At 44.2% G+C, this 23,168-nt stretch overlaps 1 protein-coding gene and 1 long non-coding RNA gene across 2 annotated transcripts; both read right to left on the bottom strand.

The window, feature by feature from the left end:
- Positions 1-5,435: 5,435 nt before the first annotated feature.
- Positions 5,436-6,091, bottom strand: LOC139569732 (uncharacterized). The gene is made up of 3 exons (XR_011673945.1): positions 5,984-6,091; positions 5,802-5,831; positions 5,436-5,526 (listed from the first exon to the last, which is right to left on the bottom strand). It is a non-coding gene; the product is annotated as an uncharacterized lncRNA (long non-coding RNA).
- Positions 6,092-10,055: 3,964 nt separating this feature from the next.
- On the bottom strand, positions 10,056-21,858 carry LOC139570716 (L-threonine ammonia-lyase-like). Its single transcript, XM_071392847.1, has 11 exons — positions 21,009-21,858; positions 17,452-17,812; positions 17,070-17,186; positions 16,667-16,908; positions 16,378-16,543; positions 16,105-16,207; positions 15,872-15,947; positions 14,449-14,574; positions 14,078-14,245; positions 11,425-11,482; positions 10,056-10,635 (listed from the first exon to the last, which is right to left on the bottom strand). The coding sequence occupies exons 1-11, from the start codon at positions 21,719-21,721 to the stop codon at positions 10,537-10,539; spliced, it is 2,229 nt and encodes a 742-aa protein (XP_071248948.1). The 5' UTR covers positions 21,722-21,858; the 3' UTR covers positions 10,056-10,536.
- Between the last annotated feature and the right edge of the window lie 1,310 nt (positions 21,859-23,168).

Raw genomic sequence — 23,168 nt, 5'->3', positions numbered from 1 at the left:
AATCTTAGCAAGCAGTCATCTTCATGAATCAAGTCAACAATCTACTGGCAAATCCTTTTTAATCCTTGTCATATGAAGAGAAATAATAACGAAAAATTACAGATAAAACATATCAGTGCTCATCGGCCATTTGACATAAACATTACACAACAGGTTGGAAATCGCAAATTCAACAATGAGTGGTTTGGACGGAATCAGTGCCTAACTGCAAGCATTGCAAAGCATTCATTAGCCTGCTATTCAGTGGAGTGACTGTGTGGTCCCAAATCTAAGATTAATGATCTCTTTTTCTAGTTTACAATTATACACATTCAACATTGGCCATACTATCAATGAAGCATGATTTGTGCCGCACTCAAAACCACTGTTAACTTGGAACGGCAAAATCTGACTTTAGTGAGTTCAAGACAACTGGGAACTCGGGAAAAATGAGCTTCGACTGGGAAAATACGTTTTGAACTTTCATCCAACTTGGAATTGTAAATCGGGAACTCGGGCCTCTTTCTAGAGCTACGACCTGAAGATCACTGACATCATCATGATTCAACCTTTTTTTCTGAGTTCCCAGTTGTCTTGAAAGCACCATAAATCCAGAGGATGCCAGACTTTGTATGACAGAATTTGTCCACTAAGGACTGCCGCGCCACTTTCCTGTTCAAGTGAGCACAGCACAACAAGCTGAGTCCAAAAATGTCTTGTATGCTGCTGCGTAAATTATGTAATATGCCAGGGAGATGTGTATACTGTAGCTAAGAAAGTAATACTAAATGTATGTTGTGTAGTAAGCTGTTAGTAGCCCATGTGCCTCACCCTAATAATTTGGTCGGGAAGGGTCCAGATGAACCAGGATCGGAGCCGCGGTGAAGCGGTGTTTAAGGTCCCGGAACGTCCGTGGACCACGTGAACGGAACCTTGGTAGAGGTGAGGGCAGACAGGGGGGAGGCCAGGGTGCTGTATCCACGGATAAAGCGGCGATAGAAGTTGGCGAACCCCAGGAAGCATTGCAGCTGCACCCTGGATGTAGGCTGAGGCCAATCCACCAACGCTTTCACCTTCTCGGGATCAGAAGGCGCTGGAGAACCTGCCGGACATGGAGTACATGTTCTTGGGGTGAGCAGGAGAAGACGAGGATGTCATCAATGTAGACGAAGACGAACCGGGTCAGCATGTCACAGAGAACATCATTCACCAGAGCCTGGAACACGGCAGTGGCGTTGGTGAGGCCAAAGGGCATGACCAGATATTCGTAGTGGCTGCTGGCCATGTTGAAGGCGGTTTTCCACTCGTCCCCCTCTCATATCCGCATGGTGCTAGGGAGAAGGTCAATCCCGCAGTCATAGGGGCGGTGCGGCGGAAGGGAAGTGGCCCGGGACTTGCTGAACACCTCCCGGAGGTCCTGGTACTCTGCGGGAATGGCGGAGAGATCAGGAACCACCACTAAGGACCCAGGAAGACGTCCCGGGGCAGGTTGCGCCGACTTCAGACAATGGGTGTGACAGAACGGACTCCAGCCCATGATATCACCCGTAGACCAGTTGATGAGTGGGTTGTGTCGCTGGAGCAAAATCTTGGGTGCTCTCGGCCACAGGACCGTTGGGGACTTCCGGGATGACTCGGAGGTGAGGTGGAATCACTGGACGTGCGAGTGAAATCGAATTTCCTCTCCATCTGTCATTCCCGCAATCGCCCATCGATGCGGATGGTCAAAGCGATGAGGGAGTCAAAATCTGTGGGTAACTCTCGAGCCGCAAGCTCGTTCTTACCCTCCTCCGAGACACCGTGCAGGAACATGTTGAACAGTGCTTCTGGGTTCCACTCACTCTCCGCTGCCAATGTACGGAAATCCACTGCATAGTCAGCCACAGTGCAAGCGTCCTGCCGGAGCTGGATTAGCTTCCGGGCAGCTTCTCTCCCGGGGGAACGGGGCATCAAAGACCTTCATCACCTCTCCCACAAACCACTCCAGGCTCGCGCATATGGCTGGATGCTGTTCCCATACGGCGGTAGCCCAGGTGAGAGCCCTTCCAGACATCGGCGTGATGAGGTAGGCTATTTTGGAGCAATCCGAGGGGAAGGAGGAGGGCTGAAGCTCGGAAATGAGGGCACACTGAGCTAGGAACATCCGACCGGTGCTCGGCTCTCCATTAAAGCGTTCCGGAGGAGGTAACCAGGGCTCACGGGAAGGTGGAGTGGCCGATGGGGCGGCGCTGCTAACGGTTACCACCGTGGCAGGCTGCACCCCAGACGACCTGCGGAATTGCTCCAGCAGCATGTCCAATGCCCGGTCATGGCGCTCAGCCAACGTTTGGAACCCCTCCATCAGCTCCATCAGCCCACGAAGCAATTCCTCGTGCCTACCAATGGAGGCTCCTTGGGAGGAGATGGTGTTGCGCAGCTAGTCCGGGTCTGCTGGGTTAGTCATGGCCAGTTCATACTATCAGGTATGAAGGCAAGACCCAGATGCAGACCATGTTGAATAAACAATAGTTTAACATTCCAACAGAGGCAGGCAATAGACAGGTCAAGGTCGGCAGAGGTCAGTAAATCAGAGGTGGGGCAAAGGCACAGGTCGACAGGCAGGCTCAGGGGCAGGCAGGCGGGCTCGGAGTTAGGACAGGCAAGGGTCAAAACCAAGAGGGCGAGAACAGAGAGACTGGAAAAAGCAGGAGCTGAGACACAAAACATTGAATGACTTGAACAAACAAGACAAATTGGCAACAGACAAACAGAGAACACATGTATAAATACACAGGCGATAATGGGGAAGATGGGCGACACATGGAGGGGGGTTGAGACAATCACAAAGACAGGTGAAACAGATCAGGGTGTGACACATTTATTCAACAACAACAAAAATCCCTGCCAAGAAGTTTCATTTGAAAGTTTGTTTCTTAACCTTTACGGGATGGGTGTCCCTAAACCGGCACGGTTGGTGCTAACGTGCGCTAATGTGACTAGAATGACGTTGTATACAACAGCCAACTTTCCGGGATATAAACATGTCTTATATGGGCAGAAAGCTTAAATTCTTGTTAATCTAACTGCAGTGTTCAATTAACAGTAGGTAGGTTTTTACAGTGAAAAAATACCATGCTATTGTTTGAGGAGAGTGCACAACAACAAAAAACTTTTATCACGGCAACTGGTTTGATACATTCACCTCTGAAGGTAAATAATGTACTTACATTATGTAATCTTACTCTGATTTGTCATCCTGAGGGTCCCAGAGATAAAATGTAGCATAGTTTTGTTTGATAAATACATTTTTATGTTCAAATGTAGGAGCTGGGTTCTACAGTTTGACCCCACTGCTGTCTCTGGCTCCACACTCACCCGACCCGGCCATCTAGATGTGTGAAAGTTAGTGTATAAGCTAATGATCCATCATGTTTGACATTCCTGGGAGTGTGTAAACTAAAGAAATTTATTACCATAACATTTTTGTATGTTCTCTATAGTTATGTACTTGAAAATGTATCAATTGACCAATTCTGCACATTTGGGCAAACTCCTGGCAGACTTTAGACTTTTGTTTTTTTAATCATATTTTAAATAACTTGGAGAAAATACACTTTATGACACTGTCATGAAGCATTATGACCATACTGTGTCACTTTACTTGGACTAAGAAAATACACTTTATGACACAGTCAAGAAGCATTATGACCATCATCGTCATATAAGTCAGATAGGCCTATCACATAGATGCCCTTATATCAGTCATCAAACCCACTGGTTCCAGGTCATCTACAAGACCCTGCTAGGTAAAGTCCCCCCTTATCTCTGCTCGCTGGTCACCATAGCAGCACCTATCTGTAGCACGCGCTCCAGCAGGTATATCTCTCTAGTCACCCCCAAAACCAATTCTTCCTTTGGACGCCTCTCCTTCCAGTTCTCTGCTGCCAATGACTGGAACGAACTACAAAAATCTCTGAAATTGGAAACACCTATCTCCCTCACTAGCTTTAAGCACCAGCTGTCAGAGCAGCTCATAGATTACTGCACCTGTACATAACCCATCTACAATTTAGCCCAAACAACTACCTCTTTACCTACTGTATTTATTTTATTAATTTATTTTGCTCCTTTGCACCCCATTATTTTCTGTCTCTACTTTGCACTTTCTTCCGCTGCAAACCAACCATTCCAGGGTTTTTTTTTTTTAGTTTTATTTTACTTGCTGTGTTGTATTCACTTCACCTCCATGGCCTTTTATATTTTTATTTATTTATTTTATTTATTTATACATATATTTGTTTGCCTTCACCTCCCTTATCTCACCTCACTTGCTCACATTGTATATAGACTTATTTTTTTTTTTCACTGTATTATTGACTATATGTTTGTTTTACTCCATGTGTAACTATGTGTTGTTGTATGTGTCGAACTGCTTTGCTTTATCTTGGCCAGGTCGCAATTGTAAATGAGAACGTGTTCTCAATTTGCCTACCTGGTTAAATAAAGGTTAAATAAAATAAAAAAATAAATAAATCAGTCAAAAAGAGGGTGTCTTGTCCTGCTTTTGAAATCTCCTCCTGCATTCGTCCCAGTCATCAGCAACAGAGCATTGGGGAAGGTGCATGTCTGACATCAATGTGTACGCAATTACAATGATATTTTAATATGGTCAATTGAGAACATGTTTATATAACATAAACATACTGTTGACACGTAGGCTATGGTGTAATGGAATGTTTTGCCTTGTGTGGTAGGTTTTGACACTCTTATGTAGGTGTCATACCCCGGCCATAAAATAACTACAGTGGTAGGTTTTGACACTCTTATGTAGGTGTCATACCCCAGCCATAAAATAACTACAGTAGTAGGTTTTGACACTCTTTTGTAGGTGTCATACCCCGGCCATAAAATAACTACAGTGGTAGGTTTTGACACTCTTATGTAGGTGTCATACCCCGGCCATAAAATAACTACAGTGGTAGGTTTTGACACTCTTATGTAGGTGTCATACCCCAGCCATAAAATAACTACAGTGGTAGGTTTTGACACTCTTATGTAGGTGTCATACCCCGGCCATAAAATAACTACAGTGGTAGGTTTTGACACTCTTATGTAGGTGTCATACCCCGGCCATAAAATAACTACAGTGGTAGGTTTTATGGGTTTTTACACCTGTCACAACAGGTAAAAATAGATGTGCCATATTATAGCAGGCAAGTTGTGTCAGATATTATGACATGTTATGAAATGGTTATGACCTTGTCATTTAAGTGATAATGCCCGAGAAGCCGGTGTTTGGAGGCAGTGGAGGCTGGTGACTTGAAAAATTGAGGAGGATGGGAGACCCACGGTATAAGCGCGGAACGCACAGAGACGTCAAAGTGTGTCACGAAAGAGTAATTATTTTAACCTAAAGCATTTAATAAAGAGATTTATAGTACAATATTATAGGGAATGAGAGGGCTACTTACACAGTGTTTGTAAGGGATCACAGCAGTGATTGAATGAGGGTATGAGGCCTGAGTTGAGGTGTTCAGAGGCTTGACTTCAGTGGAGGACAGGATTTGACTGGGAAGACAAAAAGCAATAGCACAACACACTAAACAGTTAGACAAAAGAGCTAAGAATGAGTTAGTCCAAGCAAGGAGTAATATCATTGATGTGTAATAATGTGATTGTGTTTGTGTATGTGATTGACTCTACATACAGTAATGAGAGAAAATTGATAGGTCACAGTGCTTGGAGAGGAAACATTCAATGTGCCAGTGGATGAGCGGGCACATGAGACGTGGCTACAGTTCATGTCAGGAGAAAGTTGACAATGGTAGTGGAGTGGTCATCACCTCTTAATCAGGGAACAGGAGGGGACTTAGCTGTAAATACAAATAGCAGATACATTCCATTACAGCTGCGCCATCGTAGGTTTGAACAAGTTTCTCCATGAAGTTAAACATAGGACTGCCCACTTGACACATCATAGTAGCCCAAGAAACGTTCCTGAATAAAGCCCTGATCCACCACATACCTGACGATAACTGACAACTGCAAGCAGACTGGTGGCACCATAGGTCCCAGAGTGTGGGGAGGGATTTTTACCCCCTGGGGCCCGGAGTTTTTCCTTATCTGTTAACCTAAACAGGAAAACTAAATAAGGTATGACAGTGATTCATCAGTTGTAAAAATGTTTTATAAGGGTTATGATGGGACCAGTTTTTCCTAATCAGATTACATGGTTTAAAAAAACTGGGGGGGAAACTCCTGGCACTGGGGGGGATGAAAACCCTGTCAAACTGCAGCAACCTTATACTTGTTCATATTAATTATATTTAGACTAGATTAGGAGGGGGATTTCCTCTACCCAGACACATAGACAACAACTGATAGACAATAGAATTCACAGGGCTGAGCTTGCTTTATGCATGTTTGCATCATGCAGGCCTATGCAACTGCAGCCCTGTACTCACATTTGTCATCACTATTATGTTGACCAGTTAATACTTTTTGATTGAAAACGTATAGGCAGCCTAGCCAGTTTAATTTTGAACATAAACCAAATTTGATCACATTCACATTTTCTTCTCACACACCAATGGACTATAGATTTTTTATTTCATTTAACCTTTATTTAACTAGGCAAGTCATTTAAGAACAAATTCTTATTTACAATTACGGCATACCTCGGCCAAACCCGGACGACGCTGGACCAATTGTGCGCCGGAGTATGGGACTCCCAATCACGGCCGGTTGTGATGCAGTCTGGAATAAATAAATACATAAAGTTACCAATTAGTTACCCTGACCAAATGGACAGCGCACATAGGCTGTATGCAGCTGCTCTTATTAGTAGCCTACAGTTGATCAGACTGAAAAATAGTCTCGTTTTCATCCCATACAGCATGTCAGATCTCTAATGTTAAGGTGAAGCCTAGGCTGCTACAACATCTATGTAATGAGTTTTTGCTTGTGTCTGTCCGGAGTGGTTATGTGTTATCATCTTTGCTACATAAATACCTGAGGAAAGTGGAAAACCTACTTGAGCGCGCGCAAAAAAATGTGCTGCCTCTTTATTCTAACTTTTAATGGATGATGCGATGGAAGCTATTGAATTGATTTCGACATCCCAGAAAAAGCCAGTAGACAGTAGAAAGTTACATACATTCAGCAAGTAAAGCATCATAACGTTACATTACCACTGCAAGCTCCCTGTAGTTGCACTTGTTCGTGGAACTTTCCCTCTCGTCGTGTCCTCTAAAAGCCAATTATTGCATGCACGAAAATAGTGGTATTGAGAAGCCGCTTGAGAACATTCATGTTTCTTCTTAATTAAATTCTCATTGTGTTGCGCAGTTTGAATACGCAGACCTTCGTCATGATACAGAAGCTTGAATCTGATGTGGGCATTTATATGCTGTCTGCTTTTGTTTTGGCGTTTAGCAGAACGATCGATGTTCTTTAGGTCACTGTACCCCTCTTTCGCCCAAGGCTGACTTTCCAAAAAGCAGGCAAGGCCAGCAATACAGGCGGCTTGACGAGAGGCTGTTAACCAGCTATTGTTATACTTTTGATACCAATTGGTATTGAACGCCCTCACCTTTTCATCATTCTCCGTGAAACCGATCTCAGGCAGAGGTCGACCCTCGGTTTTAATTCACTTATTTTCCGTGTACCCCCAGAAAATGAAAGGGGTTCTTCAACAAAAAGTCATAAAAATTTGCGGTAGCGCTGGCGCCAAAACTGCAACCTGGAGCTGGTAGCTAGCTAGCTGCTGCTACTTAAGTTAGCAAGGCAAATTCAAATAAATTGCACTAACTGGACACAAAAATAAAGTTCTAATACCAAGAAAACAATGTATAATCAAACTCCTCCGTATCTGGTAATTTTAAGAAACTAATTTGAATTGAATAATATCCCAAAAATGCTCAACTATCACTTTTCAATCTCTATCCAATCATGTCACCAACTCACCAAGCTTCTCAACACATAGAACCCTGTCCCGCCTTATTCTGCAGTACAATCCCAATACAACACACTAGGTTCATTCGCTGATCCTAATCCAGTTCACACTGCAAAAGCTTTGATTGGTTGGAGGTCGTCCTCCGGAAGTGGTCATAATTACCATGTAGGTCTATGGAAGGGGGTGAGGCCTACGAGCCTCCTAGGTTTTGTATTGAAGTCAATGTACCCAGAGGAGGACAGAAGCTAGCTGTCCTCCAGCTACACCATGGTGCTACCCCAGAGAGTGCTGTTGAAGTTACTATAGACATTCATTGCAAAACAGTGTGCTTTAATCAGTTATTTGGTGACATATGAATACATTTAGTATAGTTCTGTCTAAAAGGGATAACATTTTTAGTGTTTCACTATTTTTATTTTTAGAAAATTTCACTGAGGAGGATGGTCCTCCCCTTCCTCCTCTGAGGAGCCTCCACTGTTTGGAGGATATATTGGGTGCGTTCGTAAATTCACTCTGGCTACCTACTCCGATTTCAGAGCACTCTCGTCTGATTGTGCCAGAGTGCAGAATAACTGATTAATTTAAGAACACATTGACACAGGTGTTGTTAAGCCCGAGACAAAGTCGAGATCCGGGAAACCATGCCAATATATCCTCCAAGCACAAGCTTCGAGGGCATTATCACTTTTATACGGGTTACCAGCATATTCAAATACGGATTGACATGTTTTCAATAAAAACGTTATTTTGGTGCATTTATTCATACTATTTCATCCGTCCACAAGATATAGTCCCGACACAAATCTACCCAAGCCAGCTGCTCGTTCGTTCTATCGGTTTGGTTGCTAGAGACGCGACCCAGTCGTTCGTTCTAAATGTTTCATTGCCATACTGGCTAGCAATGTCAAAAAAGTCCAGCCAGAATAAATAGCTGCATTTGCATTTGTTTAAGCGGTTTTCTAGTGACATTTATTTGGATACATCCATAACAATGAGTTAATGAGGTGCGATTTCGCCTGGCATAGAAAATGTTCTCACTCGCCAAGACACTGTTGTTCAGAGGAGCTAGCCAACAACACAGCGAACACAATCCCTTCAAACTGATTGACATTTCAAATTGACATTTCTTTCTTCTTTATATCCATAAAAATTATGCCGTCTGATTTATCGTTTCGACTGGCTGAGAAGCGCTGCCTGCCTGCCAGTCTCTCCCCTCACCGTTTCTGTGACTGTGTCACAGGACTTATTGCCATTACAGAAGAGTAATTAATTATCTGTCAGTAGCTATCTATTTGATTACTTTGATTAACACAGAGCTTACACTCAAACATCTCCTCCTGCTAATATCTCCCCAGGCACTGTCATTATGTTTATTGAATCATTGTTGCTCCAGTCGAGTCTCTTTCAAATGCTCCAGCTTGCCTTGGGTCTGGTTCCCGAGACTAGCACCAGCTATTTAAGCTATCACTGTCTTAATTTTGATACAACTGGTCATCTTTCAGGTGATAAGCTGGAGAAGCTTGCGGGGACAGTTCATAGACACCTAATCTTGTGGGACATTTGTAATATCTCAGTATCAATATCTGACTCGGTTCGGCGATGACGACGTGTTTCTCTGTCTTAGGCGCCGTAGATTGGTAAGAAGTATAGGACATTGGGAGGTCTAGATTGCTTCATTGATATATAGTGGGCAGTTTCTTAGTACTGACCAGGCCAAAGTAGCACAGCGGGGTCGGAATGTCCTCTGCTAACGAACTTAGGGAATTAGCCCGTCTAAATCATCCCGTCTCTCCTCTGGCACTGTCTCCAACCATTAATCAATGAGATGTCATCTTCTGAACCATGAGGTAACTTTTATTTCAAGTCATCGCACACTCCTTCTCCCTCTCTCTCTAGTTCTCTCTCTCTCTCTCTTTCTTTCTCATCCTCTCTCGTTCAGCAAGGAGTGGGGGTTAAAGGATCGGGTCTGATTCTATACAATAGCCCACTTTATTTAGTTCCCACGATCAAGTGAATTGATGGGTAGATAGCAGATGCTCCAACACAACTATGAATAACATGCATTGTGCAGTTGATCCCATTGGCTGACCTTACCTGACCTTATCCCATCTGAACTGGACATACAAATTACGAAGACAAATCGTTGAATGCGTCATCATCACCAACTTTTATTTCCAGAACATAATGCCTTTAATTGTCACTACCACTGTTATGTTAGGATCAGCTGGGCTTAATCATTGTCTGGGAAACTGGCCCAAAAGTACCCCCTGAGCACCGTAATAACAGAAGTATGGGGTGAAAGGATGGTTTTTAAATCAGAGCAGCATATGCAGTAAATGCCATGTATTCCCGTATTTAATTTTATCTCCCTGTATAATCTCTACTAATCAAAGGGCTTTATTATACTCACTGACACTCAAAAGCAATTGCAATTCGGTGGTTTTGCAGCAAAAAAAAGTTCAGTGCACATGTTATGTGTTAGTTTGCATATACATTCACAATGTTTCTGTTTCATTGTCTGTTTAATTGTGTGTGTGTGTGTCTGCAAGTGACGTGCATACATGCGTGTGCATGCTTTGTCCGTGTGTGTGCGTGTTCAGAGTGAGAGCCGTGACAAGTGTTGATCACCGGTCCAGCCAGCGTAGTGTGGGATAGCGCTCAGACAGTGTCCTGCGGAGCTGAGTGCTCTGTGTCTTATCTCTGGTCTCCACCACACACTCCACCTGTGGGCACACACCACAGATTTAATCCTAATCATCACACACACACACACACACACACACACACACACACACACACACACACACACACACACACACACACACACACACACACACACACACACACACACACACACACACACACACACACACACACACACACACACACACACACACACACACACACACACACACACACACACACACACACACACACACACACACACACACACACACACACACACACACACACACACACACACACACACACAGTCTGTGAAAAGTAAATAAATGATCTCTAAGATAATTATACATTGACCCACTCGCACACGTTTAGAACATACCATTGCTACGTGGTTGTAGCATGACGCAACACACTCCCAACACACTCAATGAATCTGAAGTCCCTGTCGATTCCAGTCTGTCTCCTTTCTATGACTAGACTTAACCCGGTACATGGTAGTAGCATAATATTGTACCTTCACATAACATACCTGTACATAACTTGCTTTACAGCTGCTAACTTTACAGTCAGTTAAAGTTACACATCTGGAACTTCTAAATCATGCTTGCCATTAGTAGGCAATGCCTCAATCAGAGTCATAAACCACTTCCAAATCAATCACATATTGACACTGTCTAGCACCACTGATCCAAGAATCCACCACTCATCTCACACTACCCTGCACTGCACTACCAGCACAGCTGCAACCCAAGCCAGGGTTTCCACGGCAACGGTAGTGTGAAAAGCAGCTGAGTGGATTTTGGGGGAAGAGGGTAAGGCTGTTGTACCAGGGCCTTGAAGAGATCTCCTCTGTCATTGTGTCTACGGTGGCAAACATCCAACAACCTGATGGAGAGAGAGAGAGAGAGAGAAAGGTAGAGAGAAAGAAGATGAAAATAAGCATTACTGAGAGGTGACAGATGTACAGTGCCTTGCAAAAGTATTCATCCCCCTTGGCGTTGTTCCTATTTTGTTGCATTACAACCTGTAATTTAAATAGATTTTTATTTGGATTTCCTGTAATGGACATACACAAAATAGTCCAAATTGGTGAAGTGAAATGAAAAAAATTACTTGTTTCAAGAAATTCAAAAAAAAATCAAAACAGAAAAGTGGTGCGTGCATATGTATTCACCCCCTTTGCTATGAAGCCCCTAAATAAGATCTGGTGCAACTGATTACCTTCAGCAGTCACATAATTAGTTAAATAAAGTCCACCTATGTGCAATCTAAGTGTCACGTGATCCGTCACATGATCTCAGTATATTTACACCTGTTCTGAAAGGCCCCAGAGTCTGCAACCATGAAGACCAAGGAGCTCTCCAAACAGGTCAGGGACAAAGTTGTGGAGAAGCACAGATCAGGGTTGGGTTATAAAAAAATATCCAAAACTTTGAACATCCCATGGAGCACCATTAAATCCATTATAAAAAAATTGAAAGAATATGGCACCACAACAAACCTGCCAAGAGAGGGTCGCCCACAAAAACTCACGGACCAGGCAAGGAGGGCATTAATCAGAGAGGCAACAAACAGACCAAAGATAACCCTGAAGGAGCTGCAAAGCTCCACAGTGGAGATTGGAGTATCTGTCCATAGAACCACTTTAAGCCATACACTCCACAGAGCTGGGCTTTACGAAAGAGTGGCCAGAAAAAGCCATTGCTTAAAGAAAAAATTGGTGTTCACCAAAAGGCATGTGGAAGACTCCCCAAACACATGGAAGAAGGTACTCTGGTCAGATGAGACTAAAATGTAGCTTTTTGGTCATCAAGGAAAACAGTATGTCTGGCGCAAACCCAACACCTCTCATCACCCCAAGAACACCATCCCCACAGTGAAGCATGGTGGTGGCAGCATCATGCTGTGGGGATGTTTTTCATCGGCAGGGGCTGGGAAACTGGTCTGAATTTAAGGAATGATGGATGGAGCTAAATATAGCAAAGTTCTTGAGGGAAACCTGTTTCAGTCTTACAGAGATTTGAGACTGGGATGGAGGTTCACCTTCCAGCAAGACAATAACCCTAAGCATACTGCTAAAGCAACACTCGAGTGGTTTAAGGGGAAACATTTAAATGTCTTGGAATAGCCTAGTCAAAGGCCAGACCTCAATCCAATTGAGAATCTGTGGTATGTGTCAGGACCCGGTGCGAGAAACAGTCACTAATAATCGGCAGAACCCAGAAGATTAGGCAGACACAGCAGTACTAGAGATGGTGGTTTAATAAAAGAACAAGATCTTCAGGCAAAGAATATAAATCCACAACGTCCAAAATAAAGCCAAGAGGCAAAAAATGGATATCTTCCAAAATACAAAGAAAAATCCACAAAGTGGTAAGAACAGCAAGGGAAAAAACAAACCTCAAAAGACTAATCCAAAAATACACAAGAACAAAACCAGAGAACCTCTGGAAAATCCAACAAGAGAAAATATATGTTCACAACAAGGCTTGGGCTGGGGCTGGGTGCTAACATACAAACACTGAGCAAAGAACTGAGGAACACACAGGGTTTAAATACCAACAAGGGAACGACACACAGGTGCAAACAATAATAGAGCAAGGAAAAAACAAAAGGTTCAAAAAAGGTGCAATGGGGACATCTAGTGACAAAAACCAGAACAGTCCTGGCCAAAACCTGACAGTATGACTTAAAGATTGCTGTACACCAGCGGAACCCATCCAACTTGAAGGAGCTGGAGCAGTGGTTCCTTGAAGAATGGTCAAAAATCCCAGTGGCTAGATGTGGCAAGCTTATAGAGACATAGCGCAGGAGACTTGCAGCTGTAATTGCTGCAAAAGGGCACTCTACAAAGTATTGACTCGGGGGGTGAATAGTTATGCACGCTCAAGTTTTCAGTTTTTTTGTCTTATTTCTTGTTTGTTTCACAATAAAAAATATTTTGCATCTTCAAAGTGGTAGGCATGTTGTGTAAATCAAATGATACAACCCCCCCAAAAATCAGAACGAGAGAAAGAAAAAGTGTATGAGGAGAAAGAAAGGAGCAGACTTCATTCACATTGTTCTTGGTATCAGAGGATTTGTCTGTCCAGACTGAACATCCTGCCAGGTAAAGCCTCCTCCTGTCCTGTGGCTTATTCTGATGCGATCGGATGTGGGGAGAACAGGGTCACGGGGCCAGATTGAGCACAGAGGCATTACCGTCACTGAGAGAGAGTGAGTGATCTAACTATACGCACCATAATCTAACTATACACACTTATCTCCATCCATATGCAGCACAGATATCAGAACTTAGGTGATTAATAAGGTCTGGTAGTACTGGGTTATGGTCAGTCTGTCTGACCACACACTCTGACGTGTGTGTGTGTGTGTTTCAGAGAAATAGGGAGTAATCAACCGCTTATACACTAGTGTATTTATATTCAGATGTACAGTATAGTTCATAACTATCTGTTGACATGTTAGTGTTTAACTCACTTGATGTCCTCTCGGGCCAGGATGTCCAGTAGCTTGGCCATGTCCCCTGGAAAGTCCCCCAGCTGCACCGTAAACTTGTTGACCCGGTCGTCCAGAACCAGGGCTCGGTCAACACATTGTCTGATCAGGTCCAACTCCATGTTAGCACTGCTGACCACCACAGCTACCCTGCAGCGGGCAGACAAGGACATAGATGGAGACTCAATTAATCGGAATATCAACAGGTTACATTTTTGACACTATGGGTGAATCTTAATTTCCTTAAGTCTCATTTTCATTTAGTCATAAATTGATGTCAATTGAAGGCTAAGGGTTAGGATTCACTCATATGTTTTGATACAGTAACCCACACTAGCCGTGCGTTAACCCACCTTTTGCCCTTCAGCTCTGGTAGTTGACCAGCCAAGATGGCCGCCAGTCCCATGGCTCCCTCTGTGTCCACCATGGAGTGTTCAAACTCCTGGAACCTTAGCATGGCTACCAGAGAGTCCTCCTCTCTGTTGAGAAGAGTAAAAGGTCAGGGATACTCAGAGAGAGAGAACAACAACAACACCACCACAACAACAGCAGTGCTAAAGGACAATGATTGAGACACTTTACTGCACTCTGGGCTCTAATTTGCGACCATCTTGCTCCCATATGATCCTAAATATTTTGCTGTGTAGAAGAAAAATATTCACCCAGATAATACATTGAATGGCAAAATTATATTGGTATCGTTAGGAGCAACACGTTAAGTTGTTACATTTGTATCATATATTGCGGCAAGAAAAGTCAATATATTGTATAATTTTACCTCACCTGTGAGATTGAAGAGGGAATTCAGCAACTTTTAAAAGCTTCTTTATTGCTTCTTTATTACAAAAAGTTCAACAAACTTTGACCCTTAGATTTGATCAAGCTTTTACAGACATAAAAATAAAGGGGACTTTTATATATTTCAAAATGGTCCGCCTATTGGTCAGATTATTGAAAAAAATCATATCATGCTTTGTGTTGTATTCCCATTGTGATTGGTCCCTGAACCCATAGGAGAACATTCAGCAATATACAAAAGCCTTCTTCTTTTCTATCTGCAAAATGCTAAGGCAGAGGCGCATTTTTGCTTTTACCACTCTGTTTGCTCCTCAATTCATGCACCTTGGTTGGAGAGGGAGGTAACCCGGCAGTGTTCACTTCTCTTTGCACCTCACCTGTGAGTACCATGGTTGCACCTTTACAATGCATAGAACTGCTAGTCTCTTGCCCAAACTGTTCAAAATGTATGACCAGAGCTAACATCTTTCCTTTCTATTGTGGAATCGCAGGTCACATTTGATCATTTCAGAAACCATGTTGCGGGCCGCTAACTTGTTTGATAACAAGCAAATGTCCAGTCACGTTTCCTAGCTGCCTAACAACCTGGTAACTTGCCCAGTAAGAAGGCACTGGAAGAAAGGAAATGGGCTCCTCCAGGAAATATGGATTCACATAGGCCTAGGGCTCTAGTCAATCTGTATCGCTGAAGCGAATGCAGTCTCCGCCACTGTGGGAACATCGTCTTTAATTGTCAATCACGCAATAACGCTGAACTTCTGTGATACGGATTTAATAGAGCCCGTGGTGCTCCTAAATACTGCTCCTAAATACTGTTTGGTGCTTCTAACCTTGGGAGCATCAGTGCTACCAATATAGAGCCATGGCAACAATCACAGCACTGGGGAACAGAGGGGTGTCTATGTCCATACATGTAGAATACTATGACGATGGCAAATGTGTGGTGAGATACCTTCCTCTTCCATAGAGATGTAATACCTGACAGAGATGACTTTATCCACAAATGTCTTAGCCAGATGGAAGGTGTGGGTCCCCATTGAGTGCTCAAATAGGTCTGGGGATAGAGAGTGGGGTTATAGGCGGTGAGTTCAGTGAGTACAGTGCCATGACAATCTATTTAAGAAAAAGAAAGACAAAGTACAGAGAGAAAAACATATCACAGGGGGTAGGTATGGGTTCATATAGCCTACAGGGGTACAAGTGCACAGTACCTCCATAAAGCTTCTTGTTGGGGTTGCTGTATAGTTCTCTAGTCACCGGGCTGCCTGTTTTGAGGGACTGTAATAGCAACGAGAATCCTTCTGGTTCAACTCCCTGTCAAAGAGAACAATGGTACATAAATCCCAATATTATTTGGTCGATTTAGTGGACATTCAGTGCCATGCTAAGTATGATGGGGATCCACATTTTGGAGAGCATGTTTGCAACTTACTCACTACGACAATAGTACACTAAACAAATATTCAGAGTTAGGAAACACTTACTATGACAGTGATGCGCGAGTTGAGGTGTTTGATGGCGGCTGCTGTGCCAACCAGTAGACTACACTGCCCACCAGCTGGCACAATGACTGCATCTAGTTTGGGCACCTGCTCATAGATCTCCATGCCTACTGTGCCCAGTCCTGCCAAGTACACAGCACTATCATCCCTGAGCGAGAGATAGAGAGAGAAATACAGTATTACCATCTGCCCATGTGTTCGTGTCACATTGTCACCCGTGCATTTTATAAAACAAAGGAGAGCTATGGGACTGGCTCCCAGGGTGACTTACTCTTCCAGGCAGAGGTATCCGTTCTCCTTGGCCAGGTGGCGGGCGTGGTTCAGGGAGTCCCTGGCCGTGCTGCCGTAGGAGATTACCATGGCGCCGTAGTCACGGTACATCCTGAGGTGGGGCTGGGCACAGCTGGCTGGCATGATGACAAACACTGGGATCCTCAACTCCACTGCATGGTGGGCCACGGCCATGGAGAAGCTACAGTCTGTAGCCACAATCACCCCCTTCTTCTGCTGCTCCTGTGGAGGGGGATGGGAGTTAGCTAACTGTAAAAGTAATTTGTGTTTGTTTAGCGTGTTAGCTACTTGTTAGCTTGTTAGCTTGTTAGCTTGTCAGCTACTTGTTAGCTTGGGACTTTTCCCCAGCTGGAATGCATTGAGAGATGCATTGTGATGCATACCTGGTTGAGGGAGGTGAGCACGTAGAGAACGCCTCTTTCCTTCACTGAGCCTGTGTAGTGGAGGTGTTCCTTCTTCAGGAAGATCTCCATGCCGTACTGTTTGGACAGTCTGGAGTACTGGGAACACAAACAAGCCCGATGCGAGTAAGCTTCTGCATATGAAGCAGGGTTCATCATCTACAGTTATTACTCTTCGGGGAAAAAAGGTACTACTTAGAATCAACAAAGGGTTCTTCTCCTATCCCTCATCAAAGAATCCTTTAAGAACCCTTTGGTGAAAAGGCTTAAACTGGACACAAAAGGGTTCTCCTACAGACGAGGGACATCCAAAGAACCCTTTACGTTTTTTTTTCTAAGAGTGTATAGAAGGCTCTAAACATACCATGCAGGGGGTCTTCTGCATCCTCAACTGGATTTTGAAGGCCGCAGCACTGATGTCATCGAAGCGGAGGTATTCAGGCTTGGGTGGTGTGACTGCTTTGCTCTCGCTGCCTCTCTTCTTGTTAGTCTTGGGCGGGTCCATCAGCTGGATCTCAGGGGCCCCCACCACCTTGGTCTCCTTGGTCTTGACTTCGCCATTGAGGCACTCCTCCTCCTCAATACCAAAGTCCTTCAGGCGCTCTGGGTGGATGAGGGTGGGCCGCACGCCCGCAACCCCGTTACAAACAGGGGCGTCCTTGTTGCAGGTACTCTTGGAAGAGGTGGAGCAGCCCTGTTTAGTTGACCCAAGACGCTGCTCCTCGCTGGGGGAGAAAGGAAGATCAACAGGGCTTGGAATTACTCTCTCTGGTTGGGTGTCTGTAATGATGGATACAGCTCTTACCGTTATACACATGTATTTCAGGTCAAAGGTCTCAGTAATGGACTAGAGTGATGAGAGGGAGCAGGAGGAGAGAATTGCTATTAGGCTGGGTGGAGTTTTCAGGAGTAAGATTTGTACATGTGTGTGAACAAGTGGGGAACAGATTAGCCACTGCTTTACATAGTCTGGGAGTGATGGCAGTAACCTTGTGCTCTGTACAATAGGAGATAATCCACAGAGATCTTCCCATGACCAAGGTACAACTGGCTGTCCCTGATGACAACGGAAATAGCTGTAGGTTTTGACCTATTAGCCACACACACACACGGCTCTTATGTTGTCTGTTTGGAAGGTACAGAGGGGAAGGAAATGGTTGGAGTTCATTGAGTCACCTGTCATGTTCTCAGAGTTTCACCTCTGCTTGATTTATTTGATCTCTGATTAAACAATGACTCATTAGAATCCTTTCAACGCAGTCTTTAAGGAGCATGCAGTAATTAAACATAGCATGCTTTGAATAAAGTCAAATGAGAGAGACGTTTATTATCAGTGATAGTTTGACTAAATCCTGTAACTCCTGTAAAGTTACTCCTGTAAATCCTGTAAAGTTACTTGGTACAGCATTTAGTTGGATTGTTGTTAAACCTAGTACTTAATGTCCAAACATTTCCGTAATACTCAATGGGATTGATAATATAGTTAATCGAACCTTTAAATTATTGTGGTAATTAGGATACATAGCTACAGTTGAAGTCGGAAGTTTACATACACCTTAGCCAAACACATTCAAACTCAGTTTTTCACAATTCCTGACATTTAATCCAGGTAGAAATTCTCTGTCTTAGGTGAGTTAGGATCACCACTTGATTTTAAGAATGTGAAATGTCAGAATAATAGTAGAGAGATTGATTTATTTCAGCTTTTATTTCTTTCATCACATTTCCAGTGGGTCAGAAGTTTACATAGACTCAATTAGTATTTGGTAGCATTGCCTTTAAATTGTTTAACTTGGGTCAAACATTTCGGGTAGCCTTCCACAAGCTTCCCACAATAAGTTGGGTGAATTTTGGCCCATTCCTCTTGACAGAGCTGGTGTAACTGAGTCAGGTTTGTAGGTCTCCTTGCTCACACAAGCTTTTTCAATTCTGGCCATACATTTTCTATAGGATTGAGGTCAGGGCGTTGTGATGGCCACTCCAATACCTTGACTTTGTTGTCCTTAAGCCATTTTGCCGCAACTTTGGAAGTATGCTTGGGGTCATTGTCCATTTAGAAGACCCATTTGCGACCAAGCTTTAACTTCCTGACTGATGTCTTGAGATGTTGCTTCAATATATCCACATAATTTTCCTGCCTCATGATGCCATCTATTTTGTGCAGTGCACCAGTCCCTCCTGCAGCAAAGCACCCCCACAACATGATGCTGCCACCCCCGTGCTTCATGGTTGGGATGGTGTTCTTCGGCTTGCAAGCATCCCCCTTTTTCCTCCAAACATAACGATGGTCAATATGGCCAAACAGTTCTATTTTTGTTTCATCAGACCAGAGGACATTTCTCCAAAAAGTACGATCTTTGTCCCCATGTGCAGTTGCAAACTGATTAGATTTTTCTCACCAAAGTACGTTCATCTCTAGGAGACAGAACGCGTCTCCTTCCTGAGCGGTATGACGGCTGCGTGGTCCCATGGTGTTTATACTTTCATACTATTGTTTGTACAGATGAACGTGGTACCTTCAGGCGTTTGGAAATTGCTGCCAAAGGATGAACCTGACTTGTGGAGGTCTACAATTTTTTTTCTGAGGTCTTGGCAGATTTCTTTTGATTTTCCAATGATGTCAAGCAAAGAGGCACTGCGTTTGAAGGTAGGCCTTGAAATACATCCACAGGTACACCTCCAATTGACTCAAATTATGTCAATTAGCCTGTCAGAAGCTTCTAAAGCCATGACATCATTTTCTGGAATTTTCCAAGTTGTTTAAAGGCAACTTAGTTTATGTAAACTTCTGACCCACTGGAACTGTGATACAGTGAATTATAAGTGAAATAATCTGTCTGTAAACAATTGCTGGAAAAATTACTTGTGTCATGCACAAAGTAGATGTCCTAACCGACTTGCCAAAACTATAGTTTGTTCTCAAGACATTTGTGGAGTGGTTGAAAAACAAGTTTTAATGACTCCAACCTAAGTGTATGTAAACTTCCGACTTCAACTGTATATTATCAGCAATCAGGTCATTTAGAATTATAGCTCTATTTATAAAGACATAAAGGGATTAGATTAGACCGGGGATTAGATTCACCTACTAACATTGCCTTATAAACATTCATAGCAACTACATGTAGTATTCATTACATTGTATTTAAATAACCTAATGCATTCCTATACATGCTATTGTATGATATATTATGTTTTGGGGAGACTCCTATTCAAAAGTAACTGAGTTTTGCTCACATTATATGCACTACTGAAATGGATAGACCGTATGTCATAATTCAAACCAGCTGGTAAAATATAACTTCACTTTAAGTTTCCATTGTGTATACACCACAGGAGGTTGGTGGCACCTTAATTGGGGAGGACGGGCTCGTGGTAGTGGCTGGACCGGAATAGTATCAAATATCTCAAACACATGGTTTCCATGTGTTTGATGCCATTCCATTTAATCCGTTCAAGACATTATTATGACCCGTCCTCCCCTCAGCAGCCTCCACTGGTACACACATGGGCAGAATTCCCAAGAGCTAAGTCATAGCAAAGACGTCAAGATACAAACAGCACTAGCACATAGAACCACCAGGTGGAGTTACTCTGTTGACATTCTATTTCCCCAATATCCAATGTATTTGGCTCCGTTTCCTGTTTCACAACCAGTCGTTCTATTAATATCGTCTACTCAGTCATAAGAGCTGCTTTACTCTTTCACCCCATTCCCCCAGTTAACCCTCGGACACTAATGTCCTTCTACACCATTTGCCTCTTTAATCCTTCACACTTTCTTTCAGTAATGCCACCTCTCCGTCTCCTTTCTACTGTCTCAGAATGTGGAAGACCCCAAGCTTCTCTCTGTCTTTCGCTCTCTCCTTTATCGCTCTCTCTCTCTATCTTTATGTCCTTCCCTGTGTCCAGTCTGTTTACCTGGGGAGGAAGAAGAGGATGAAGGATAGAACCAGGCGGAGGAGGAGGCATACCAGAACGTGGAAGGCTGGCAAGAGAAATCTGTTCCCCGGGTCTGGAGAGGGTATCACAGGGGCAGGGACACATCTAAGGGGGTCCTTGGCTACTACTGTGGACCTGGGGAGAGCAGGGGAAGCTCGAGGTGGAGGTGGTGGAGGTGCTGTTTCAGGTGGAGGAGGAGGAGAACAACAGGGATCGGAGATGAAGTTAGATTTGGGGACAGGAAGTGCTGGATGATGAGGAAGTGGTTTGCTGGTCACTCTAGAGGACTTGGTAGATATCCTTGCACGAGGAGAAGGAAGATGGTGGAGAGTGGAGGTTGTGGCCGGTGGGGTTAGTTGACCTTGGGGAGAGAGAAGAGGTGCAGAACAAGGATGAAGGAGAACAGGAAGAGGTGCAACATGAGGTGCAGTAGGAGCCACAGCAGGAGTCACTACAGGAGAAGCGGCAGTGGGAGTATTTGGTTCCTTAGGGTGTTGGGGGGGTACGTCTACAGCCAGGGCTCGGGTGGGAAATCCCTCTGTGTCTAATGGGGTGCAGGGGATTGGTGATGAATCTGTAGAGTCCCACCTCTGCCAGAAGGGGTCATTATCATCACTATCGCTGAATCCCACTCTGTTAGGCGATCCATCTCTGATATAGTTGGCGTAGATGAACTGGGCGGCAAAGTTCATCCTGGACCACTTTTTCAGCTATAGTCCCAGGATCCACTCTGGATAAGTCTCGAAAAGTCCTCTCCCTCCTCTCCTGTGTTGCGCGTCCAGGAGTGTGTGGGACAGTGTGTCGGCTCAGAGCGCTCCCACGGTGTTAACTGCACTGCCCTGGATCCCTTCCTGGGGCTATTTAAGGGGGGATTACCCAGAGGCACATGCCCGCCCGCCGCCCAGCCCACCAGCCCAGCTTGCCTCCAGCCCTGGCCCCTCCCTCCCCTTGTCTCTATTCCGGTCCCAGACCTGGAATAAACCTCCAGGTCTGTGGCGTGTTGGTAATCAGACGCTGTAAGGGGATAGATACAGACTTACAGTTTATCTAGGGAACAATGATCTGGGATCTTAGGCAGTTAGTCGAGATAGAGACACTAGGAGGATCAGAGATGAGAGAGAACGAGAGAGAGAGAGAGAGAGCAATGACTTTCTAAGCAGGGAGATCCTATTCAGTCAGGATAAGAAGGTATGTAGAAGCTTCCTCCACCTCTGATCTCTAAACTAGGATGAAGATGTCCCCTACACTGTTCCCCACAGTCAGTGAAGGATCAATAAAATCTGACCTTTGACTCATTTCAGATAGTACAGCTGTCTAAATGCTCACATTAGCAAATTTTTTGTGCTAATACACTCACTCGACTAAAACTCTATCTCCTCATTGTGATTAAGATAGCAACATACACTATCTAGTAAAGAATGTAATATTTGATGTTTACAATATGTGAATCTAGGAATCAGTGGGACTGACTGAACTCTGAGAGAAGAGATAAACCAGAGGCAAAGGTCATCGTTGACGTACACAATCCCATTGACACAAAAACACACACGCGCAAGCACGCTCACACACACACATCAGATTGAACCCTAACCCCTTTGTTAGTGACAGGGAGGTATGTCTCTGCCAACGAGTTAACCGGTATCCAGAGCTGACCTAATCTTTTGGCAGGACAATGGTGTTTTGTAGGGCCTGTAGAATGCTAGGAGATGGGGCATGAACTAAGAAACTGGGCGTGGGTGCAAGCTGGCCCCCTTCCGCCACCAAAGGTCCTTTCTAATGGGCTGTGTAGCACTCGGCCACCCCCTACCCTGGAGCATTGAGGCTTAGATGGCGGAGAGGCTCTGTTCCATTCAGCACAACTTCCTGTCTATCTGATGATGACCCTCTTGGCAGGCCAACCACTGTTGTTCCTGGAAAGGCTATCAGGGGACCTGGCTGTGCTTCCCACACAACTCTCCTTGCAAGAGAGAGATATTATCCCTGGACCCACCCCTCCCTCTCTCTGTTCCCTTGGTTGTCAAGCGTCTCTTGACTGCCTCTTTTCTCTGTTGTTGAGTTGTTGGTTTGTTAGTGGTATGCGGTAATAACATGTTCCACAACCAGCCATCTTCATGCCTCTCTCTCTCTCTCTCTCTCTCT

This window comes from Salvelinus alpinus, chromosome 3, assembly GCF_045679555.1.
Source record: "Salvelinus alpinus chromosome 3, SLU_Salpinus.1, whole genome shotgun sequence".
Lineage (NCBI taxonomy): Eukaryota > Metazoa > Chordata > Actinopteri > Salmoniformes > Salmonidae > Salvelinus > Salvelinus alpinus.
Note: the sequence above shows the minus strand (reverse complement) of the source record. Positions and strands in the feature narration are given on the sequence as shown.

Excerpts from the sequence above, each read along its gene's own strand:
- LOC139570716 (XM_071392847.1), bottom strand. The coding sequence starts at position 21,721 with ATGAACTTTGCCGCCCAGTTCATCTACGCCAACTATATCAGAGATGGA. Across the intron at positions 11,483-14,077 it reads CTGGCCCGAGAGGACATCAA|GTTGTTGGATGTTTGCCACC; the intron begins GTGAGTTAAACA and ends TCTCTCCATCAG. Across the intron at positions 10,636-11,424 it reads GAGATCTCTTCAAGGCCCTG|GTGGAGTGTGTGGTGGAGAC; the intron begins GTACAACAGCCT and ends GTGTGCCCACAG.